A 19,014-nucleotide genomic window follows, 5' to 3' on the forward strand; every position below is an offset into this window, starting at 1 on the left:
AAAATATAGAGTGGTAAGAGAAAATGAATAACAATAAAAGCAAAACAGTAACACTAAAAAAGTTCATAATGAACTTTTAACGAAAGTTAATGATAGAAACAAGATTGGAGGTATAAATATCAGTGAAGATCTAAATTTTTGTCATATAAAGGTCACATCAATGCCCGCTACTGGTAAGTGAAGCAGAAAGGGATCAAGGAGAAAGTTAGCGAAGAGGAATGTAGCAACAGGTACATACAGGATCTATTACAGCACTTTTAGCTATGAGAGAAGAGAAATGGGAGAGATGGGGTGGTAGCTAAAAACATGGCAGCTCCTTCAGGACTGAGGAGAACATTTCACGGAGAGCTTTATCGTGTGCTAAGCACTGTGCTAAGCAATATCTCAAAGCAACTCTATGGGACAGGTAATACTATTAGCCCCATTTTACAAATGAGTAAAATGAGATTTTTGCGTTTATGTGCTTTGTTGAAGGTTACAAAGCTAGGAAATAGAGCTGATATTTCAACTTAGGTCATCTGACTCCAAAGCTCACACTTTTAACTACTAACTGAAATAGTCCTAAGGAAGAAAGTTTGAGAATGAAACTGATGAGAATACGAGAGCACAGATAGAAAGCAATGAAGTCCAATGCACCCCTATGTTCATAGCAGCACAATTTACAATAGCTAAGATTTGGAAACAGCCTAGGTGCCCGTCAGCAGATGACTGGATCAGAAAACTATGGTACATCTACACAATGGAATACTATGCTGCCATAAAAAAGAAGGAATTATTACCATTTGTAGGCACCTGGATGGAATTAGAGAACATTATGCTAAGTGAAATAAGCCAGTCAATGAAAGAAAAATACCACATGATCTCACTCATTTGTGGATAATAAAAAGCATTATAAACTGATAAACAAAAAGATAGATACAGAGGCAGTAAAGCATCAAACAGACTGTCAAATTACAGCGGGAAGGTTAGGGAGAGGTGGGGGAAATAAGAGATCAACCGAAGGACTTATATGCATGCATATAAGAGTAACCAACGGATGCAAAACATTGGGGGGTGAGGGGATTTATGGGAGTGGGGTGGGGGGGACAATGGTAAGATATGTACACATATAATACCTTAATAAATAAATAAATAAATATATATAAAGAAAGCAATGAAGTCCAGTGCTCAGCTAAGAGGGAAGTGGTAAAGAGAAACATGCAAAGGGAAGGTTGTTTTAACCTGAAGAATGTAGCAGGATAAAAATATTTCTTTCATAGTTCTGATCTTTATTTTCAAGTGTGTGTTATCAATTGCTTTAAAGGCATATGTGAAAAACATGGGTGTAGGTTGGGAATTTAGGTAAGCACAGAAAATTGAAATAGCTGGCCAAGGAAACAATTATATCAAGATCCCAGAATCTCCTAGTTTTCTAAGTTCAATGATGGGCTCTCTCCGAATGTGGGGGGGAAAAAGAAGGAAAAAAAGCAGACTTACCAGTGGTAGTAGCGGAACCGGGGTCTCCAGTTGGGTGTTCGAAGTAATGTTTGCAAAGCACATGCCAAGTTCACAAAGAGGTAACACATGAGAAAAAACCTAGCAGAATAAAAGAGTAAGAGGAGTGACTATTATTGTAAAATAATTCCTCAAGAGCTATTTTAATAACTGGGACCTTTGCTGCATTGAAGGCTTTGTTCTAACCCACTAGCCTTTGATTAAGACTAGGAAGCAGAGAAACAAAACTTCTCCCTACAAACCTGCTCACTCTCCTGTGTTCGCTCCCAGTGACAATACAACCACTCCTCACCCAGTGTTTTCTGTTACTCATCCTTCTTCCAAATTCATTTACCAAGTCCTGTGGGTTCTACATATTTAAAAATCTCTATCACTATCCCCTTAGTTCAGGCTCTCATTGCTTCTTTCCTAGATTGGTTAAATAAGCTCCCATTTGGCATTCCCAGATCAATTTTAGCTTCCTTCTAATCTATCTTTTATACCAAATTGATCATTCTAAAACAAATAATGATCATTTTGTACTCAAAGTACTACCTCCTCCTTCCAGGTTAAAGTTCCAGGTACATTCTGCTCTGGCTCTACCTGCTTCTCTGGTCTGCTGCTGCCCTGCAGGCAGCCTGCACTCTATCAAAGCCTAACTGCCTTCAGCTCTCCGGATGTGCTGCATTATTTCATCCCTCACTTCCTTCACATGTCCTCGGCCTGTAATATCTTCCACCCCTTAGCTGCTTTGAAAACAACCAGTCCTCCTTTAAGATACATGTATCACTTCCTCTAGAATACCTTCCCTGAGACATCAGTCCACTAAGATGTCTCACTTAACAGCCCTTATAGCCCTCAGTGTGCACCTTTACCACAGTATCCATCACAGGGATCACTGCTTCCTTCATCTAACACCAGTTCCTTCATCTTTGCTTTCCCAGGAGGTACCCAGTGCCATGTAGGTAGTAAGTCATCAATAAGTTACAGATGAAAGAATAAAAGCTAACAGTAGTAGTAAATGCTACACCAATTAATAATGATCAGACATGACGGCAAAGAACATGTGAAGCTACACAGGTGGGAAAAAAACCATGACAGTCAGCCATACATGAAACTTCCCTGGAATATTTATTATTTAGGTGAAGTTACACCTGTACTTGGCTCACTCTGTTGTTATCACTGCTGTTATATTCCTGATGGAAGTCAACATGTGTGGTACATTACATAAGCAAGAATAAATAAAGACAATAACTGGATCTTACATGGAAAGAATTGGGGCCACAAGATCCAGAGAAGCGATAAGGATTCCCAGCTCTGCAATGGCAGCAGTCAGAAGTAAAGCCCAGGTAGGTTCCCCATTGGCTTTGCTGTGACCAAAAACCTGTACAGAGAAGGGAAACAACAGACACAAGAGCGTGGGGAGTGCTTGAGTCTATGCTACAGTTGTAGATATCCAAAAGATAACAATGTTATACCTGTACTACCTCTTAAACACCTTCACTCAACTCACATATAAACTCATACTACAGATTTGGAGAGTCCTATACCAAAAACCCACATGTCTTCATATTATATGATCTAGTAATTTCTAAGCCTATAAAGACCATACTGTTTCTCTAAGACCTGAGGAAAAAGGAAGAGGGCAAAAGAAAGGGCCACTCACCCTCAGAAAGGGTATGATGTTATCCTTGGCGATAGCCTGGAGCAGCCGCGGGGCCCCGGTGAGACTCTGAAGTCCAGCCCCACATGTCGAGAAGAAGGAGCCAATAACGATCACCCACGGGGATGGCCACGATAAGATACCTACCACCAGGTTACCTTTCACAGCGTCCCCAAACCTGAGAGAGAAACGAGAGTGGGGAAACTGCACCTGGAAATAACTTTACACTGTCTGGTGCAAGAGGCCTAGCTTTGGGCCCATCTCGACTTTTGACAAGCCTTCCTCACTAAACTTAATCATGCCCAGCTTCTGATTTAAAGCGAGAGAGGTGTGACTCTTCCCTTCACTTGAAAACTTAGATGCCATTCTAGAGGTACTATTTGGCCCGATTTCATTATTGTTGCGTCTTAGGGAACAGGGAGGCCTGAGGAGAGGGAGAGAGCGGGGGAATTGCCAGTCAGTGGAGCAGCCAGAACACACAGAACATTTATCATTTAAGTTTGCCATTTTATAAGGGCATGGTTTGTGGTGCCATAGATCAACATCACAAATATAATGAAAAAGTGTGAAATACTATGAGAATTAGCAAGAGACAGACACAAAGTGAACAAATGCTATTATGGAAAAATGGCGCCGATAGACTTTCTTGATACATGGTTGCCATAAACCTTCAAATTGTAAAAACCTCAGTATTTGTAAAGTGCAATTAAGCAAAGTGCAATAAAATTAGGTATGCCTGTGTTAGGGTTCCTGTTCTCAAAGAACTCAATCTAGTAGGGGAGAGTGACAGGAAAGCAGGTAGCTGCAATGTGGTAAGTGCAGTAACACACCATGTTCAATATAGTGGTCGAACCATGGGAGGAGTGGTTTTCTCTGTTGGGGGTGCATCTCTGGGAAAGCTTCACAGGAAAGAATGAATATAAGTCTGGCAGGTGGGAACAAGTCATTCCAAGCAAAAGGAAACCACAGAAATGTGTGGCTGGATGGAGATCTGAAACAAGGGACATTTAACTTTACATTATATATAAAACAGGAAATTTATAATGGAATGGCAAGAGATAAGATTAGAAAAAGGTAGACAGGGCCAGATCAATGGGTTTTTAGAGGTATTGACGGGCTCTGAAGCAATATGTATGATCAAACTTTGTGTTTTAGAAAAATTATTCTGGTGGCAGCATGGAAGAAGGATTATTAGAAGGCAGTAAAACTGAAAGGGTGATTATTAAAAAAAATCCTGAAGCCCTGTACAAAGTGATGGGAATAAAGAATAGTGGGAAAAATAAGATCTATTAAGGTGAAAGGTGGAATTTATAGGGCTTAGAAACCAACTGGATGAGAGAATTGATGGAAAAAAGTCTAGGATGACACCTAGGTTTCTGTGAAAGGGGTGAATGGGGAGGCTATTAACTCCCCAAAACAGGGAAATGGGAAGAGATATAGCAGGTTTCAGGGAAACATATTCTAGGAATTTCTTGCAAAAACGTATTTTATACTCATAGTGAGAGGAAATGAAAAACACTTAACAGCCTTCATGAAGGAAATGAAGAAAGCAAGTTTCAAGCTTTTATTTGGAATAACAAACATATATACTTATGTCTCATAGAGGAGATGCTAGAGACACCTGAAAGCTTTTTTTAAATTTGCCTGCCTTTATTTTTGGTCCTGTTTTCCAACAGCTCTTTAAAAACATTTTTTTCCCCTATTGATTTTAGAGGAAGGGAGAAGGAGGGATAGAAACATCAATGATGAGAGAGAATCATTGATGGGCTGCCTCCTGCACACCCCTTACTGGGGGTCAAGCCTGAAACCTGGGAATGTGACCTGACTAGGAATCGAACCGTGACCTCCTGGTTCGTAGGTCTATGCTCAATCACTGAGTGACACCGGCTGGGCCCAACAGCTCTTAATGTATAGGAAAGTCCTTATTATTCAGACAAATGTACTACTTCATTGAAGAGCTATAGTCATTGCATTTCACATTTATATCAACATACTGGCCCTTATTATTCACTAATCTTTTTGTGAATATATTGTACATGTATTTCCTAATTGTTAGCCATAATAGATACCTCATATTGGGTTTTGAGTTTTGAGTCTTGGGGCTATATGGGATGATCAGACAAAATAGAAGACAGACACATAATTATTACAAAGAAATCAACTACTTACTTGTCTCTGAGAACAACGCCTTCGATGCATGCACCAAAAAGGACAACATTGCTTAAATCTATGATATTAAGAGTCAAGGAAAATGATGTTCACCCGCTAAGATGAGATAGAAAGTAGACAAGATGGGTAGATTATCTAGTGAAAAGTGATGTTATAGAAAGCAGATATCTTTATTACCAAGATAAAAACACTGATCATTCTAGTACCTCTGTATGTTCCTATGACTAAGATAGGCTGGATCCATGAAAAGGATACAGACGAAGGAGGTGGTCAGGATGGCGAGGATAGTGCCAATGGGAATAGACTTCTGAGCATCTTTTAGATCTCCAGATCTGTTTGATCCAGCCATGATACCTTTAGAAAAGGAAAAAAGAATAAGTTAACTTACTGAGTTCCGGGACACTTTGATAGTCATACAGGTACTAGAAACAAAGTGAGGAGCCCTGAGAATATAATTCTGTCTCCTGAGAAAAAAATCACTCCTTGTATCTGACAGCTTCTAAAATAGAAAACAGCCCAGATGCTTACCTGTGACAGAGGGAAAGAAGATCCCCACCAGAAGAGTAAAGGAGGTGGTAATGTCAACGAGGACATACTCATGGTTTAAGTTGCCTAAGACATCAGAAGATTTGGCAGAGGGCTTTTCAATGATCTCACCCTTTGGTAGATAATTACTCCAAAGATTCTCTACAGTGGGGAAAAAGGAGGGAAATAAGCAGCAGCAGTTAGGAAAGAAGGTAATTACATAATCTACCCAAGTAACTGTCTAAATCAGATTCCTCATTTATATAGTTTTTAAAGGTATGTTTGCTTCTACATGAGTATATATATATATATATATATATATATATATACACACATACACACACATGCATACTATACAATAAAGCACACATAAAAAACAAATGCCCTTTCTCATCTGGTTCAAATATAATTTGACAAAATACTTTGGTATATACAAGTCCAGTTAAATTTACTAATACAAATTAGTAAAACTTAAGCAGATCAAAGCTAAATGCCCTGCAAAGTCTTTTTTTTTAAATTAGTGGTTATCAATACTGTTTTTTAGGTAAAACTTACATGCAAAGGAATCTGTGCACCAAACATTTAAAATAGAAGTCGCTTAAGGAAAGAATTTCAGAAATTTAGCTGAGTTAGAAAAATACACATGTGGATGTGGTGACATTAAAATAGTTACATTCTAGCTGTCATGGCAGGAGAACATTAGCAAGTTTACAATAACACAAAGGATATTTTATTATCTTATTCTAGGTTAAAAAGTGATTTGCTCAGCTCTGCTCTAAAAGGTGGTAATATTTTGCAGACAACACTGCAAGGGAGCCCTGAGAAAGAATAAATCCACTAATATAAAAGCAGAGAGGTGTTGAATTAGGGTTGAATGCTGAGCTTGAAGAGAGGAGTGACGCTGGCAGTGAGTCTTCGTGGACTATAGAAGAGCCTAAGAAGGCAAAGCCCATTTTCCTCAGAGAAAAAGAAAAACGTGTCCCAAAACCTCCCAACCTACCTTTAATGACACCACTAGCCAATCCAGGAATGCCCTGGATTGACGTGACATTATTGTGAATAAAGTACTCGTCACAGGTGGCATTGAAAAACTGACTGGAGTTGCAGAAGAAGCCCCATAACTTTGAGGGTACTGTCATGTTGTTCATCTCCTTGGTCTTAGAGCAAGTGTCGAAGTGTCTTGATGAAAGGGTGCGGTTACCCAGCATGCAGACCCTAGGTAAAAACAAACAGGGAGAAAAATGAAGCAAAGGAAGAATTTTAAAAAAGAAAATAGGTTAGAAATGGGTGAGTAAATAATAAATAGGTTGGTAAAAGGAAAATGTCATCTCTGAGAGCTACACTGTCATGGATAGGAAAGAGACTGTTTATTGACTCGCTCTGTAAATGGTGATGTACATCTTCTGCCAATTTAATCCTTATAGCAATCTCACACAATATGCATTATTTCCATTTTGTGGATGCAGGAACTGAAGTCTGGGGAGATAAAGTAGTCTGCATGAGGTAACACAGATGGTAGGTGGTAGTGACAGAATTAAAATAGAAAGACTATCTGAATACACTGTGCTGACTCACCTTCCACAATTTCTAGGTTATTAACCAACTTTTAGGTTTAAAAGAATCCTAGGGTCCTTTTGTTTTAAAAAAAAAATTCCCCTAATTTTATTTTGGCCTAGAAAAGCCTTATGTTCATAACAAACCCCTTGAGAATGTTTTGCTAAAGGTCAAACCTCTGGCTACTGTTTGAAGGAAGACAGCTTGTCTAGAATGAAAAAGCACATCCCTCTGTGGCCTAAGAGAAAACTGTTTTTGAACATAAGCCTGGACCCAGTGGGAGTGAGGGTATTTAAGGATAACACAAATATTCATTGCTGATTTTATTTTCTCTAACCCAGAGATATAAATACAAACAAAGGAATAATATACCCACAGTTAAAATACCTTTAAAAAGGCGGAACAAAGCAATTTAAAAAAACAACAACACATTTTTATTGATTTTAGAGAGGATGGGAGAGGAAGAGATAGAAACATCAACGTTGAGAGAATCATTGATCAGCTGCCCCCTGTACGATTGGGGATTGAGCCCGCAAACCGGGCATGTGCCCTGACCGGGAATTGAACCATGACCTCCTGGTTCATAGGTCAACGCTCAACCACTAAGCCACCGCCACCAGGTGGAACAAAGCAACTTTTAAAATCTGCAAAACAGCAGCATGCATACACAATGAATCATGTACCCATTACTCAGCTTCAACAACTGTCAACATTTTCCAGTCTTGTTTCATCCATTCTCTAGGTTTTTTGTCTTGTTTTGCTGGAATATTTTAAAGAAAATACCACAGCCCTTCCAGTGTTACTCAGTGGTTGAGCATCGACCTATGAACCAGGAGATCATGGTTCTCTTGCGGGTCAGGGCACATGCCCATGTTACTCAAACTCCAGTAGGGGGCATGCAGGAGGCAGCTGATTGATGATTCTCTCTCATCATTGATGTTTCTATCTCTCCCTCTCCCGTACTCTCTGAAATCAATAAAAACATATTAAAAAAAGACTGTCATTAAAAACAACAACTACCACACATCATGATCTTTTATCCACCAAAAAAGAGGAGAAGCATCAAAGGAAAACTAGAGGCAAAATGGAATTTCCCAGGTTAAGATATAGCCAGAATGTAGCATTAGTATTTTTATGACTCTAAAATTGATCTTTAGCTGCTCCATAGTCAGATGAGCAGGTTAAAAAAGTATGATGGAACCTATTGCAGACATCAGTGAGCTTAGAGCAGTGGTCGGCAAACTCATTAGTCAACAGAGCCAAATATCAAACGTGGCTCGCGAGCCACATGCGGCTCTTTGGCCCCTTGAGTGTGGCTCTTCCACAAAATACCACGGCCTGGGCGAGTCTATTTTGAAGAAGTGGTGTTAGAAGAAGTTTAAGTTTAAAAAATTTGGCTCTCAAAAGAAATTTCAATCTTTGTACTGTTGATAATTTAGTTCTGTTGACTAATGAGTTTGCCAACCACTGCACTAGTCAAATGGAAAACTGGTGAGCCTGTGGGTCCCATATCTGTACAAATCCATTACTGCTTCAAAAAATATACTTTAAGCCCTAGCTGGTTTGGCTCCTGTGGACTGAAGGGTCCCAGGTTCGATTCCAGTCAAGGGCACATGCCTGGGTCGTGGGCTTGATCCCCAGTGGGGGGCATGCAGGAGGCAGCCTATCTATGATTCTCTGTCATCATTGTTTCTCTCTCTCTCTCCCTCTCACTTCCTCTTTGAAATCAATAAAAATATATATTATGGCAATAACTATACTGTTTGAAAAGCCCTTCATGAATGGTTCAAATATGCACAACCATTATTAGAGGGTTTTGAAAAAACCTAATTATCTATAGCCAAATGATGGTTATAGCTGCCAGTTCTATGCTTGGGACATAGGGAAGAGTATCCAAATGAACAAACTAGGCAGTTCGCTGGGAGGCCTCCTGCCTAGATGCTAACCGGGCTTATCCCAAAGGGAAATTTCAGAAAGACTGTAAAATTGACTTGAAATGATCACATCACTAGATACTGTCAATGACTACCCAACAATCATGGTTAATTGGAGAGATAGAAACGTACGGGAAGTGTGGAGGGGCAAAAGACGACTTGATGGCTCCTGCGTAGATGGCCAAGATGGACACAATGACACAGGCCAAAAAAAGTGAGGCGAACTTGTTTACGTAGCGCACACCGATGAAGACCACCAATACCATGAGCACTAAGAAGGCTGTGCCATAGACACGCATGTTATTTAGCATGGCTGCTGATTCCTTGAGTACATCATCGCTACGGAAGATGGCAGCTCGGGGGACAATGTATACCTGTTAAGCAATAATGGTAAAAAAGTAGGTAATTTCAAAGTAGGCAAGTAAAAGGATGTTTCAGTTTGATTTGGTTTCACAAAGGAAAGCAAAGCTGAGACAGACAATGGCTGGAGACTTAGCCAAATTTCTATTTGGATCTAGAACACCTACAGTAATGGGATATCACTGATTTTTTTAAGTCTACATGTTATTCTGAATACCTATATTTCCAAATGGAAAAAAAAAGTAATAAACTAATAACATATTCAAAGAGTTATCCTATCTAATAAAGAGGGAATATGCTAATTGACTGCCACACCCTCAAAGATGGCAGCACCCACAGCCACAAGATGGCTGCACCCAGTCCCCTCAGCCCCACCGGGGCGGCAGGCGCACGGCATGGCCAGGCCCACTCCCAGGCGGGTCCGGCTGCTTCGCAAGCCTGCCTCCAGAGTCCCCCAGTCCCCTCAGCCCCCCAGCCGCCCAGGGCTAGCCCAAGGCACAGGCAAGCCTCAGATGTCGGCGGCCCAGCTGCCCAGGGCCGCCCGAAGCTCAGATAACCAGGGCCGGCCAAGGCTTGCACTGCCGGCAGTGGCAGCAGCAGAGGTGTGATGGGGGCATGCCGGGCTGAGGGACTCCAGTGCACAAATTTTCATGCACCGGGCCTCTAGCATAAAATAATTATAATGATTACCTTGAGGTCTACTTCTGCTATCATTAATTTAAATAATAAAAAGTATATCCCAGTAAATAAAGAAATGAAACACATTTTATTTCATTGGGATAAAGATATTTTAAAAAACACAACTTTATTTTACTTTTTCCCCATTGGCACATATCTTCCTTAGAGACTAACTTCTTGGTTGAGGTGATGGGGTGGGGGTGACTGGGTAGAGGGGAAGGAGTAGGCAGACAAAAGATTCCCTCAACCTTTTTGCTCATATCCACACTTGGAGGCCAAGTGCGAAGTGCACTACAGCAAGGCGCAATAAAGCAAAGTGAAATAAAATGAAATTAGCTGATTACAATCAATCACTTATAGCTGATCTCACAGAAGCTTTGACATCAAAGAACAATGTAAATCCAAATCTGTATTATTATGTATACTGTAGAACACAATTAAGTGATTACTCACCAGAAAAATTTCAATGGCACCAAGGATATACATAGCTGCTGCAAATGTGGTACCAAGATAGAAGCAGAGGCCAACAGCTCCACCAAACTCGGGGCCCAGTGCCCGCGAAATCATAAAGTATGAGCCCCCAGCTGACACACAAAGAACACGGTGATCAAGACAAAGAAAATACATTAGTAAGAGGTATGTGAACAATCATAAGTAAGAAGAATTAAAAATATGCATGAAGGATAAATATTTGAGGCTTTTGAAAATGCTGAATGTGGTAAAAAGTAGATTTGCTAGTGGGGAGTAAAATATGAAATCTTTATGGTAGGATATACTGCACATCTAATGCTCCATGGGAAGCAGAACAATTTGTAAGTATTAGAAAAATATGAATATTTACTGCAGGCATGAGATAGCCCAATAAAATATATTCTAACTAAAGGAAGCTAAGGATGCAACAAAAATGAAAAATTCTAGACTAGAACATAAATAAATTTTTAAAGAAGATATCCTAAACTCAAATAGTATTAGTGTCTATGGCTAACAGATTATAATAGGATTCTATTCCTTGAAAGTTTACACTTCTGGCCTTCACATCATAAATACACAGTAACCACTGACAATCCCTGACGTCTGCGCTTAGCCTACTGACCTGGCACCACTCCATTAGTCGCAATGGCACTCATGGAGATAGCAGTCAATATTGTCTGTAAAGAAAAAGAAGGGAGAAGATTGTTACTGTATAAAAGAGAACCTTCTGTACTATTTCCCATCTGTGGACCTCAGAGAACTTACCTCTACCTACTTTTATGGAGGGAGTTACCTGTCATACCCAATGGCATGGAAATGAGGTGATGTGGCTCAACTCATTCTACAAGGCACACTAATACCTGGAGTATTCTGTTAAAACTAGAGGCCCAGTGCACAAAATCCGTGCACGGGGAGGGTCCCTAGGCCTGGCTAGCGATCAGGGCCAATCGGGGCCTTTCGGCTGCTGGCCGGGGCCTTCCTTCATTCTGCGCTGCCCCCCTGGTGGTCAGTGCACATCATAGCAAGCGATCGAACTCCCAGTTCCCGGTCAAACTCCCAAGGGGACACTTTACATATTAGCCTTTTATATATATAGATGCCCCTACATTGTAATTAGTAGGTTAGCTGCTATTGAGAACCACTGATCTCTCCCTAGATCTCCTAAACAAGTTGGAAAACAAATTTGAAACTGAGTAAAGGCTGGCTACAATAACAAGAGCAATATTCAGTAAGGAAGAGAACTACTGAAGACTTCTGAGCTCATAAGAACTGTATTTTAATAATTTTTTATATGATTTTATTGATTTCAGAGAGAGGAAGGGAGAGGGAGATAGAAACATTGATTAGAGAGAATCATTGATTGGCTGCCTCCTGCATGCCCCCTACTGTGGATCAAGCCCACAACCCAGGCATGTGCCCTGATCTGGAATCTAACCATGACCTCCTAGTTCATGGGTAGATGCTCAACAACTGAGCCACCCTGACCTGGCAAGGACTATATTTTAAAAACATTACCTGGTAGCAGAGTATAGCATGGACTGTAGAGAGGGAATGGATGGAGGAAAAGTGACCTGTTAGTAGACTATTATAGTAATTCTGTGAGAGCTAAGGACTACAGTGGTAGAAGTGGAAATATAAAGGAAGGGTTGAATGTAAAAGATTTCAGAGGAAGACATGATTAGTTTGGGTAGCTAATTGGGTGTGAGAGGTAATCAGGGAACCAAACATGGCACTGAAGTTTCAAGACTAAGAAACTGGAAAAAAAAAAAGATGGCACCATTAATTTTAACTTGTTAATGATACAGATTATGACTACCTGCCCTGCTCTGTATAGCACTCTGCTGAGCATGAAGCACATGGAGGGTATAATGGTGATAGTAATAAAAGAGGTCAGTTGCTAGTTAAATAATAAAGTAATAATTGTTTTTTATCCTCACCAGAGGATATATTTATTGATTTGAGAGAGAGGAAGGAAGACAGAGAAAGATAAAGAGAGATAAAGAGAGAAACATTGATGTGAGAGAAATATTTGATCATTTGCTTCCTAGTATGCACCCAATCGGGGGTTGAACCTGCAACCTAGGTATGTGCCCTGACCAAATTGAACCCACAACCTTTTAGTATACAGGATGATTCTCCAACCAACTGAGCTACTTGGCCAGAGCAATAAAATAATAATTTTTTAAAATATATTTTTGTATTGATTTCAAAGAGGAAGAGAAAGGGAGAGATAGAAACATCAATGATGAGTGAGAATCATTAACGGTCTGCCTCCTGCATACCTTTCACTGGGGATTGAGCCTGCAATCCGGGCATGTGCCCTAACCAGGAATTGAACCATGATCTCCTGGTTCATGTTAGAGAGTGGGAATTTTTGAGCACTACTGAGGCCGTGGACTATGCCCCAGATAGAGTTGTCAGTGCTGACACCAGGCCAGGCCTTGAGATACGGTCTCATGGCCCCTTCCCAGCATGTAGGCCTTCTTTCATAAAACACAGTCACCTTTCTGAAGAACAGGATGACCCTGTGAATAACATGGTCGTCAATGGCATGATCCTGACGTTGCTTGGGAAAAACTGTTTTGTCTTGGGTTACTTGCTCTGCAAAAACAGGATGTGGTTAATGTGCTTAAAAGTGGTCCCGCACAAAGGGTCGGGGCTGCTCTCTGGACTCCCTGTGTGGAGAAAGGCAGAGCAGTCGCCGGCTGGCTGGCTGGCCAGCTGGCCGGCTAATAAAGGCTCCCTAAATTTTAATTTGGTCTGGACTCCAGTGGTCATTCACTCGCGCTCGCTCCACAACAGTTCATAGGTCAACACTTAACCACTGAGCCACACTGGTCAGGCAATAAAATAATAATTTGAAAAAAATCTATCGACTTATAATAAAATTGATAGATGTGGTTGGGAAACATAGATAAAAGGAGTTTAGATTAAAGGAAGATAAAATGTTCTCAGTATGGTCCTAAAACACACACCTGGTTTTCAGGTTCAATCCCCAGTCAGGGAGCATCACAGGAAGCAACCAATCGATGTTTCTCACTCACAATGATATTACTTTCTCTCTCCCTTCCTCTCTCTGAAAAAAAAAAAAAAATCAATAAAAAGCATATCCTTGGGTGAGGGGAAAAAAGTGTTCTCAGTATGGTGGAGAGGAGACCTGGAAAAAACAACTGAATTTCTGAGGAAGAGAAAATGAATGACACTTCAAAACAAAAACACTCCTCACTCTGAAACAACAATCAGTTTTGTTTCTCAACACTCTATTGGAGTAGTACTCCCCATTTTCTAACAACATTGGTGCTATCAAGCTCAAGTGGTTTGTATTCTGAATCCTTTGTAGGCTGTATCTTCTACTTCCTGTAGAAGACTTCCATTATAATTTCTAATACATCTTGTTATAGATATAAGCAGTGAATAACTGACACTAAATAACTAAAAATCCTTTTGATTTTCATATCAATATAATCTCTCTTGTTGAAATGAGTCTTTCCCTAGTATTCTTTGTTTTATTCCCAAAGAGGTCAAGTGCATATACTCTTGAGCAGTCGCAAGGTTCTACGTGGTCTCCAGGAGCCACCTCTGGACTTACACAGCAGCAGCAAATAAGGACAATTGCAAAGGCCTGAAGAACTCCAGCTGTGCCCACCACCCATGTAAGGCGTAGAAACAGGATCACTCCAAAAATATTTTGTAGACATGGAAGGTAGACACCCATGAAGGTACCCATTTGGGGGGTCTGAAAAGAAAGATGTTGACAAAAGAAAAAATTACATAGTCATTTAGAAAAGACGACTTCATCTTTTTACTTTTATATGAAAACTATTTCCCTAAACTACCACATTCATCTCATAGCAGAGATAATAAGTTTAATAAATACCCTAAAAGAGGCACATACAAAATCTCCAGCTTATAAATGTCTATCACCATACCCTTTATTATTCCTAGAGCTATACATTTTTATCTTTCAAAGGTCCCCACATGTGTTTACATAGGCATTTGACCACAAATAAACTTTAAGTGCCCCCCAACAACTTAAAAAAGTTCTGTTGTTCAAAGCTGTTAACTTTCTCTTTTCATTTAGAAATGGACTAATGGCTTGATCTTCAAAATTTGGTATAAATCCTTCATTGTAGTTGGTAAAATAAAGATCTAAGTGTTCTTTTACCCTTGAACAACCAAAAAACTAACTTGTAATATTATTCTGTATTTTCATTTTGATAAAAAAGACTGGTATTTGGTCTTCATGGCTCAGTCCTCACATTAGTTACAGCCCTGCTCAAATATCATCTTAGCCTCTCTAAAATAGTAATGCCCTCTGCTCTGGCTTTCTTGCTGGCCAACAGCCTCGATCTCTTTACCCTGCTTAATTTTCCTTAGAACATTTATCATCATAGTTAAAACATCTTAAGGACTGTGACAATGAGATATTGTGAGTTCTTTTTGTGCTATGAACCTAGTGCCCAGGACAGTGTTGGCAAATACCAGGCATTCAATAAATAGCTATTCTAGAGCAGAAACTGATGCCTTGACTATTCATCTTTTTGTATATATGAGGCGCTTTTTATTTATCCTTGTTTTCCAAGGCCTCACCTTGGTGGGCTTCTTTTTCCCTTCAGTGATGTTCTCTGCCTCTTCATGTTCCTTTGCTCCTTGAGTCAGATTAGTGTAATTAGCCATGCGGTTGAGGAGAGAAGACACCTTTGGTCTGGTGTCCATTTCTTCCTATAAAACCAGAAGTATGGAAGAAATGAGTGATGAAGGACACACTGGAAATAAGCATCAAAAGGACCGCTCTACCAGAAAATTGCAAAGTAAGAAAATATTTCACAGGAAAATATTTAAAGACAATTTAGCAATGAGATTTTATTTCCACCAAAACTAAAATATCACACTTAATCCTTATAAAATTCTTAAGTGAAAAACTTCATGAGTCTTTCTAATAGCTTAACTTTTCAGTAAAAACAAAATCATGCTGGCCCCTACACACAGTTGTAACTTTCTAAAAAACATTGATAATAAGATCTTTAACCAGATTACTCTCGTTCTTTAAGCTACTAACATTATATTAACTTATGTCTATTATTTATAGCACCAAGAATAGGCAGGTCAATAGAAAACTTTTGTGAGTGAACTAAATATTCACCTCAGACCTTTTCTTGAAGGAAGCTGAGAGAAAATATCACTTAAAACACAGGCACACTGAGAAGTTTTTAAAGCCAAAAAAAGGCAGTGAGTGGACAGAAATGCAGGGATAAAATAGGTTCCTTTCAACACCCCAACTGCAAAGTCCATGCTCTTAGATAAGACACACGGGTCTTCTGACTCTAGCAGCCTGCTTCCTACCCTGGTTTTGGTTAGTAGTCTGAAGGTAAATGATAGTCTCCCCAAATGCAGAGCTGAAAAATACATTATTTTATACTTAGAAGATAATTCCAATGTAAACATCTAAATCCCAGCTGAATTTGATAGCAACGTTCTCCATATGCCTTTGATGTCAACATTCCTTTTCTCTTTCATAGGAATTTGATTTAATTAATAGCTACCCATTAAATCAACCACAGTGAAAAGCTGTAAGTATTGTATTTTAACAATTAGCTATTAAGTTATCCAGCCTGTGCTGTTTTAAAACTGAATGGGGTAGAAAACAGCTATCTTGAAATCTCAGTTCCTAAAATCTTTCCCAGTTTTCTCCCAAATATTACCTCAAAGAGTGCCAAGTTTTTATCAAAATATTCATCTCCTTCTTCATAATTGGAATTATTGAGATAAGCATTTCGAGCTTTCTTATGGCCATCATCTGGGGAAAAAGAAAACCAAGTTAGTTTCTCATTGGTTTTGAAGAAAATTGGTCTCTGTATTAATATAGAACCAATTTTCATATTCAAATTTAAATCTGAGAAGGTAGACTCAATCAGCATTGCGTGGAGAATGTGGCTCCCTCTCCAACAAGAGCAAAAATAAATCTCTAAGAAATAAACAAGGGTCATTCCTTTTCTTAACAATATGAAGACCTCTGGAAATATGTTTTTAGGACTACAGCCTAGTAGAGTCTCTTAAAGTCACCAAAATCTATAATGAAAAAAGAAATTGAGTATTTATTGAGTGCCTGTTCAATACTGTGCTAGACATAGGCTACTTCCCACCCTGTTGCTGTGATAACGGCAGTAAAAGCTCTCTGTCTCCACTGCTGTCCAACCTTTTGCTAAATGACATTAGGTCATTTAACCAAGTATTATTTTTGTACAAACACTTGCCACATATTTTATGTTCAAAGAGGCACCCCATAGAATTTGGTAAACCAGCTATGAAGAAAAAAAGAGAGAGAGACTGGGTTTCCTATGACAGCAGTGTTTGGGTTGTTTGAGCACTTCCTTAACTTTGATTCTTTATTGTGTAAGTTATATAATTACAATTGGTAGAAGAGAAATAAATAAAATTTTAAAAATATGTAAATGTCATTAAGAACCAAGATTTTAAATGAGAAAAGAGATAACAATATAAAAATTAAATAAATTAATTTCAAGTCCTATAACCTTAATTATATATGAGGTGAGCTTGGGAAATAGGCAACAAACTACCAAAATAACTGGGTCACGCCAAAGGACAGAAGAGCCAACCTGAAGGAAGTTCCCACTGGCCAAAATGGAATAATATGGCTACTAAAAATAAACAATGCAATGGATTAAAATGCAAATATGTGAAATACACAACATATTTTAAAATCTAATCACCTTTACACACACCATATTATTTTACTTATATGTAGAACCTAAATAACAAAATAAATGAATGAAGAAAACTGAAATAGACTCAAAGACACAGAACAGATTAATGGTTGCATAGGGGATGAGTGTTGGAGGACTGAGTGAAAAAGGTGAAGGGATTAAGAAGTACAAATTAAAAAAAAAAAGAAGTACAAATTGGTAGTTACAAAATAGTCACAGGGATATAGAGTATAGCATAGGGAATATAGTCAATGATATTGTAATAATTATGTACGGTGCCAAGTGGGTACTAAATTTATTAGAGGATCACTTCATATCCATATATATAAAGAGCCAGGGTCATAACATCCACAACGACCAGAGGCTCGACCGAACGCCGGGCTGCGCGCACAGCAGGCGAGTCGGCTGAACTGCTAACCTCTTGGAGGTGGGGCTGATCAGCAGTGGTAGTGCCTGCTGGCGAGGCCGGAGAGAGAAGCAGGGTGATCAGACCCTGCTTCTCTCTCCCGGCCTCGACAGCAGCCAAGCCTCTCTCTCTCTCCCAGAGGTCAGCACTTCAGCCCACTGGCCAGCAGCCTGGGGTGGCTGCTGAACAGCCCTGCCTCTGTGATCAGGCACGGAGATAGGCCTGGAGATGCTGACTGGCATAGAAACCAACTAATCAGAACCAAATCTGGATCAAGTGCAAGGAGCCAATGGCTGCCTAGTAGGCAGAGCCTTTGACACTGACTGGCATAGAAACTGACCAATCAGAACCAAATCTGGGTGAATTGCGAGGAGCCAATGGCTGCCTAGGAGGCAGGGCTTTGGACGCTGACTGGCATAGAAACCGACCAATCAGAACCAAATCTGGGTGAAGTGCGAGGAGCCAATGGCTGCCTAGGAGGCGGAGCTTTTGACACTGACTGGCATAGAAACCGACCAATCAGAACCTAATCTGGGTGAACTGCGAAGGCAGAACCGAAGGTGGGGACTGAGGAGGGGTTTTAAGGGCAACAGCTGTTTGGTGTAAGAAAGCGGTTCAATTTTTTAATGACCGGTTTGGCAGTATAGTGCATATGGCTGGCTATCAGTCCAGATATAGGGATTATGTGTTTTTGTCTGCCAAGAGCATCTCCTCCTGCTGAAAAAGGCTTCCCCCTGCCCATTTAAACAATCCTATCCTATATAATCTATCTATACTACTAAAAGGGTAATATGTTAATTAGACTGGGTCAACCGGCCATCTTCCAGATGTCCAACTTCCTACCAGACAAAGCCATGGTAGTGGGGGCCAAGGCAGAGGCAGTTAGGGGTGATCAGGCCAGCAGGGGAGGGCAGTTAGGGGCGATCAGGCAGGCAGGGGGGCAAGGTAGGGGCGATCAGGCCGGCAGGCAGAGGGGGTAGGGATGATCAGGCAGGCAGGTGAGTGGTTAGGAGCCAGTTGTCCCGGATTTCGAGAGGGATGTCTGACTGCTGGTTT

At 40.1% G+C, this 19,014-nt stretch overlaps 1 protein-coding gene across 3 annotated transcripts in view; it reads right to left on the bottom strand.

Moving 5' to 3' along the window:
- The window catches only part of SLC12A6 (solute carrier family 12 member 6), a 105,219-nt gene that overhangs the window by 20,715 nt on the left and 65,490 nt on the right, over positions 1-19,014 (bottom strand). For all 3 annotated transcript variants that reach the window (XM_080680423.1, XM_080680424.1, XM_080680425.1), the window contains 13 exons: positions 16,530-16,624; positions 15,418-15,549; positions 14,417-14,563; positions 11,450-11,504; positions 10,810-10,940; positions 9,451-9,692; positions 6,831-7,045; positions 5,834-5,992; positions 5,561-5,659; positions 5,306-5,363; positions 3,140-3,314; positions 2,739-2,857; positions 1,477-1,575 (listed from right to left, as the gene is read on the bottom strand). In XM_080680423.1, coding sequence (XP_080536549.1) covers positions 1,477-1,575; positions 2,739-2,857; positions 3,140-3,314; positions 5,306-5,363; positions 5,561-5,659; positions 5,834-5,992; positions 6,831-7,045; positions 9,451-9,692; positions 10,810-10,940; positions 11,450-11,504; positions 14,417-14,563; positions 15,418-15,549; positions 16,530-16,624 — 1,726 coding nt within the window. The remainder of the gene's footprint in view (positions 1-1,476; positions 1,576-2,738; positions 2,858-3,139; positions 3,315-5,305; positions 5,364-5,560; positions 5,660-5,833; positions 5,993-6,830; positions 7,046-9,450; positions 9,693-10,809; positions 10,941-11,449; positions 11,505-14,416; positions 14,564-15,417; positions 15,550-16,529; positions 16,625-19,014) is intronic.

This window comes from Plecotus auritus (assembly GCF_963455305.1).
Source record: "Plecotus auritus genome assembly, chromosome: 1".
NCBI classification, from domain to species: Eukaryota; Metazoa; Chordata; class Mammalia; order Chiroptera; family Vespertilionidae; genus Plecotus; species Plecotus auritus.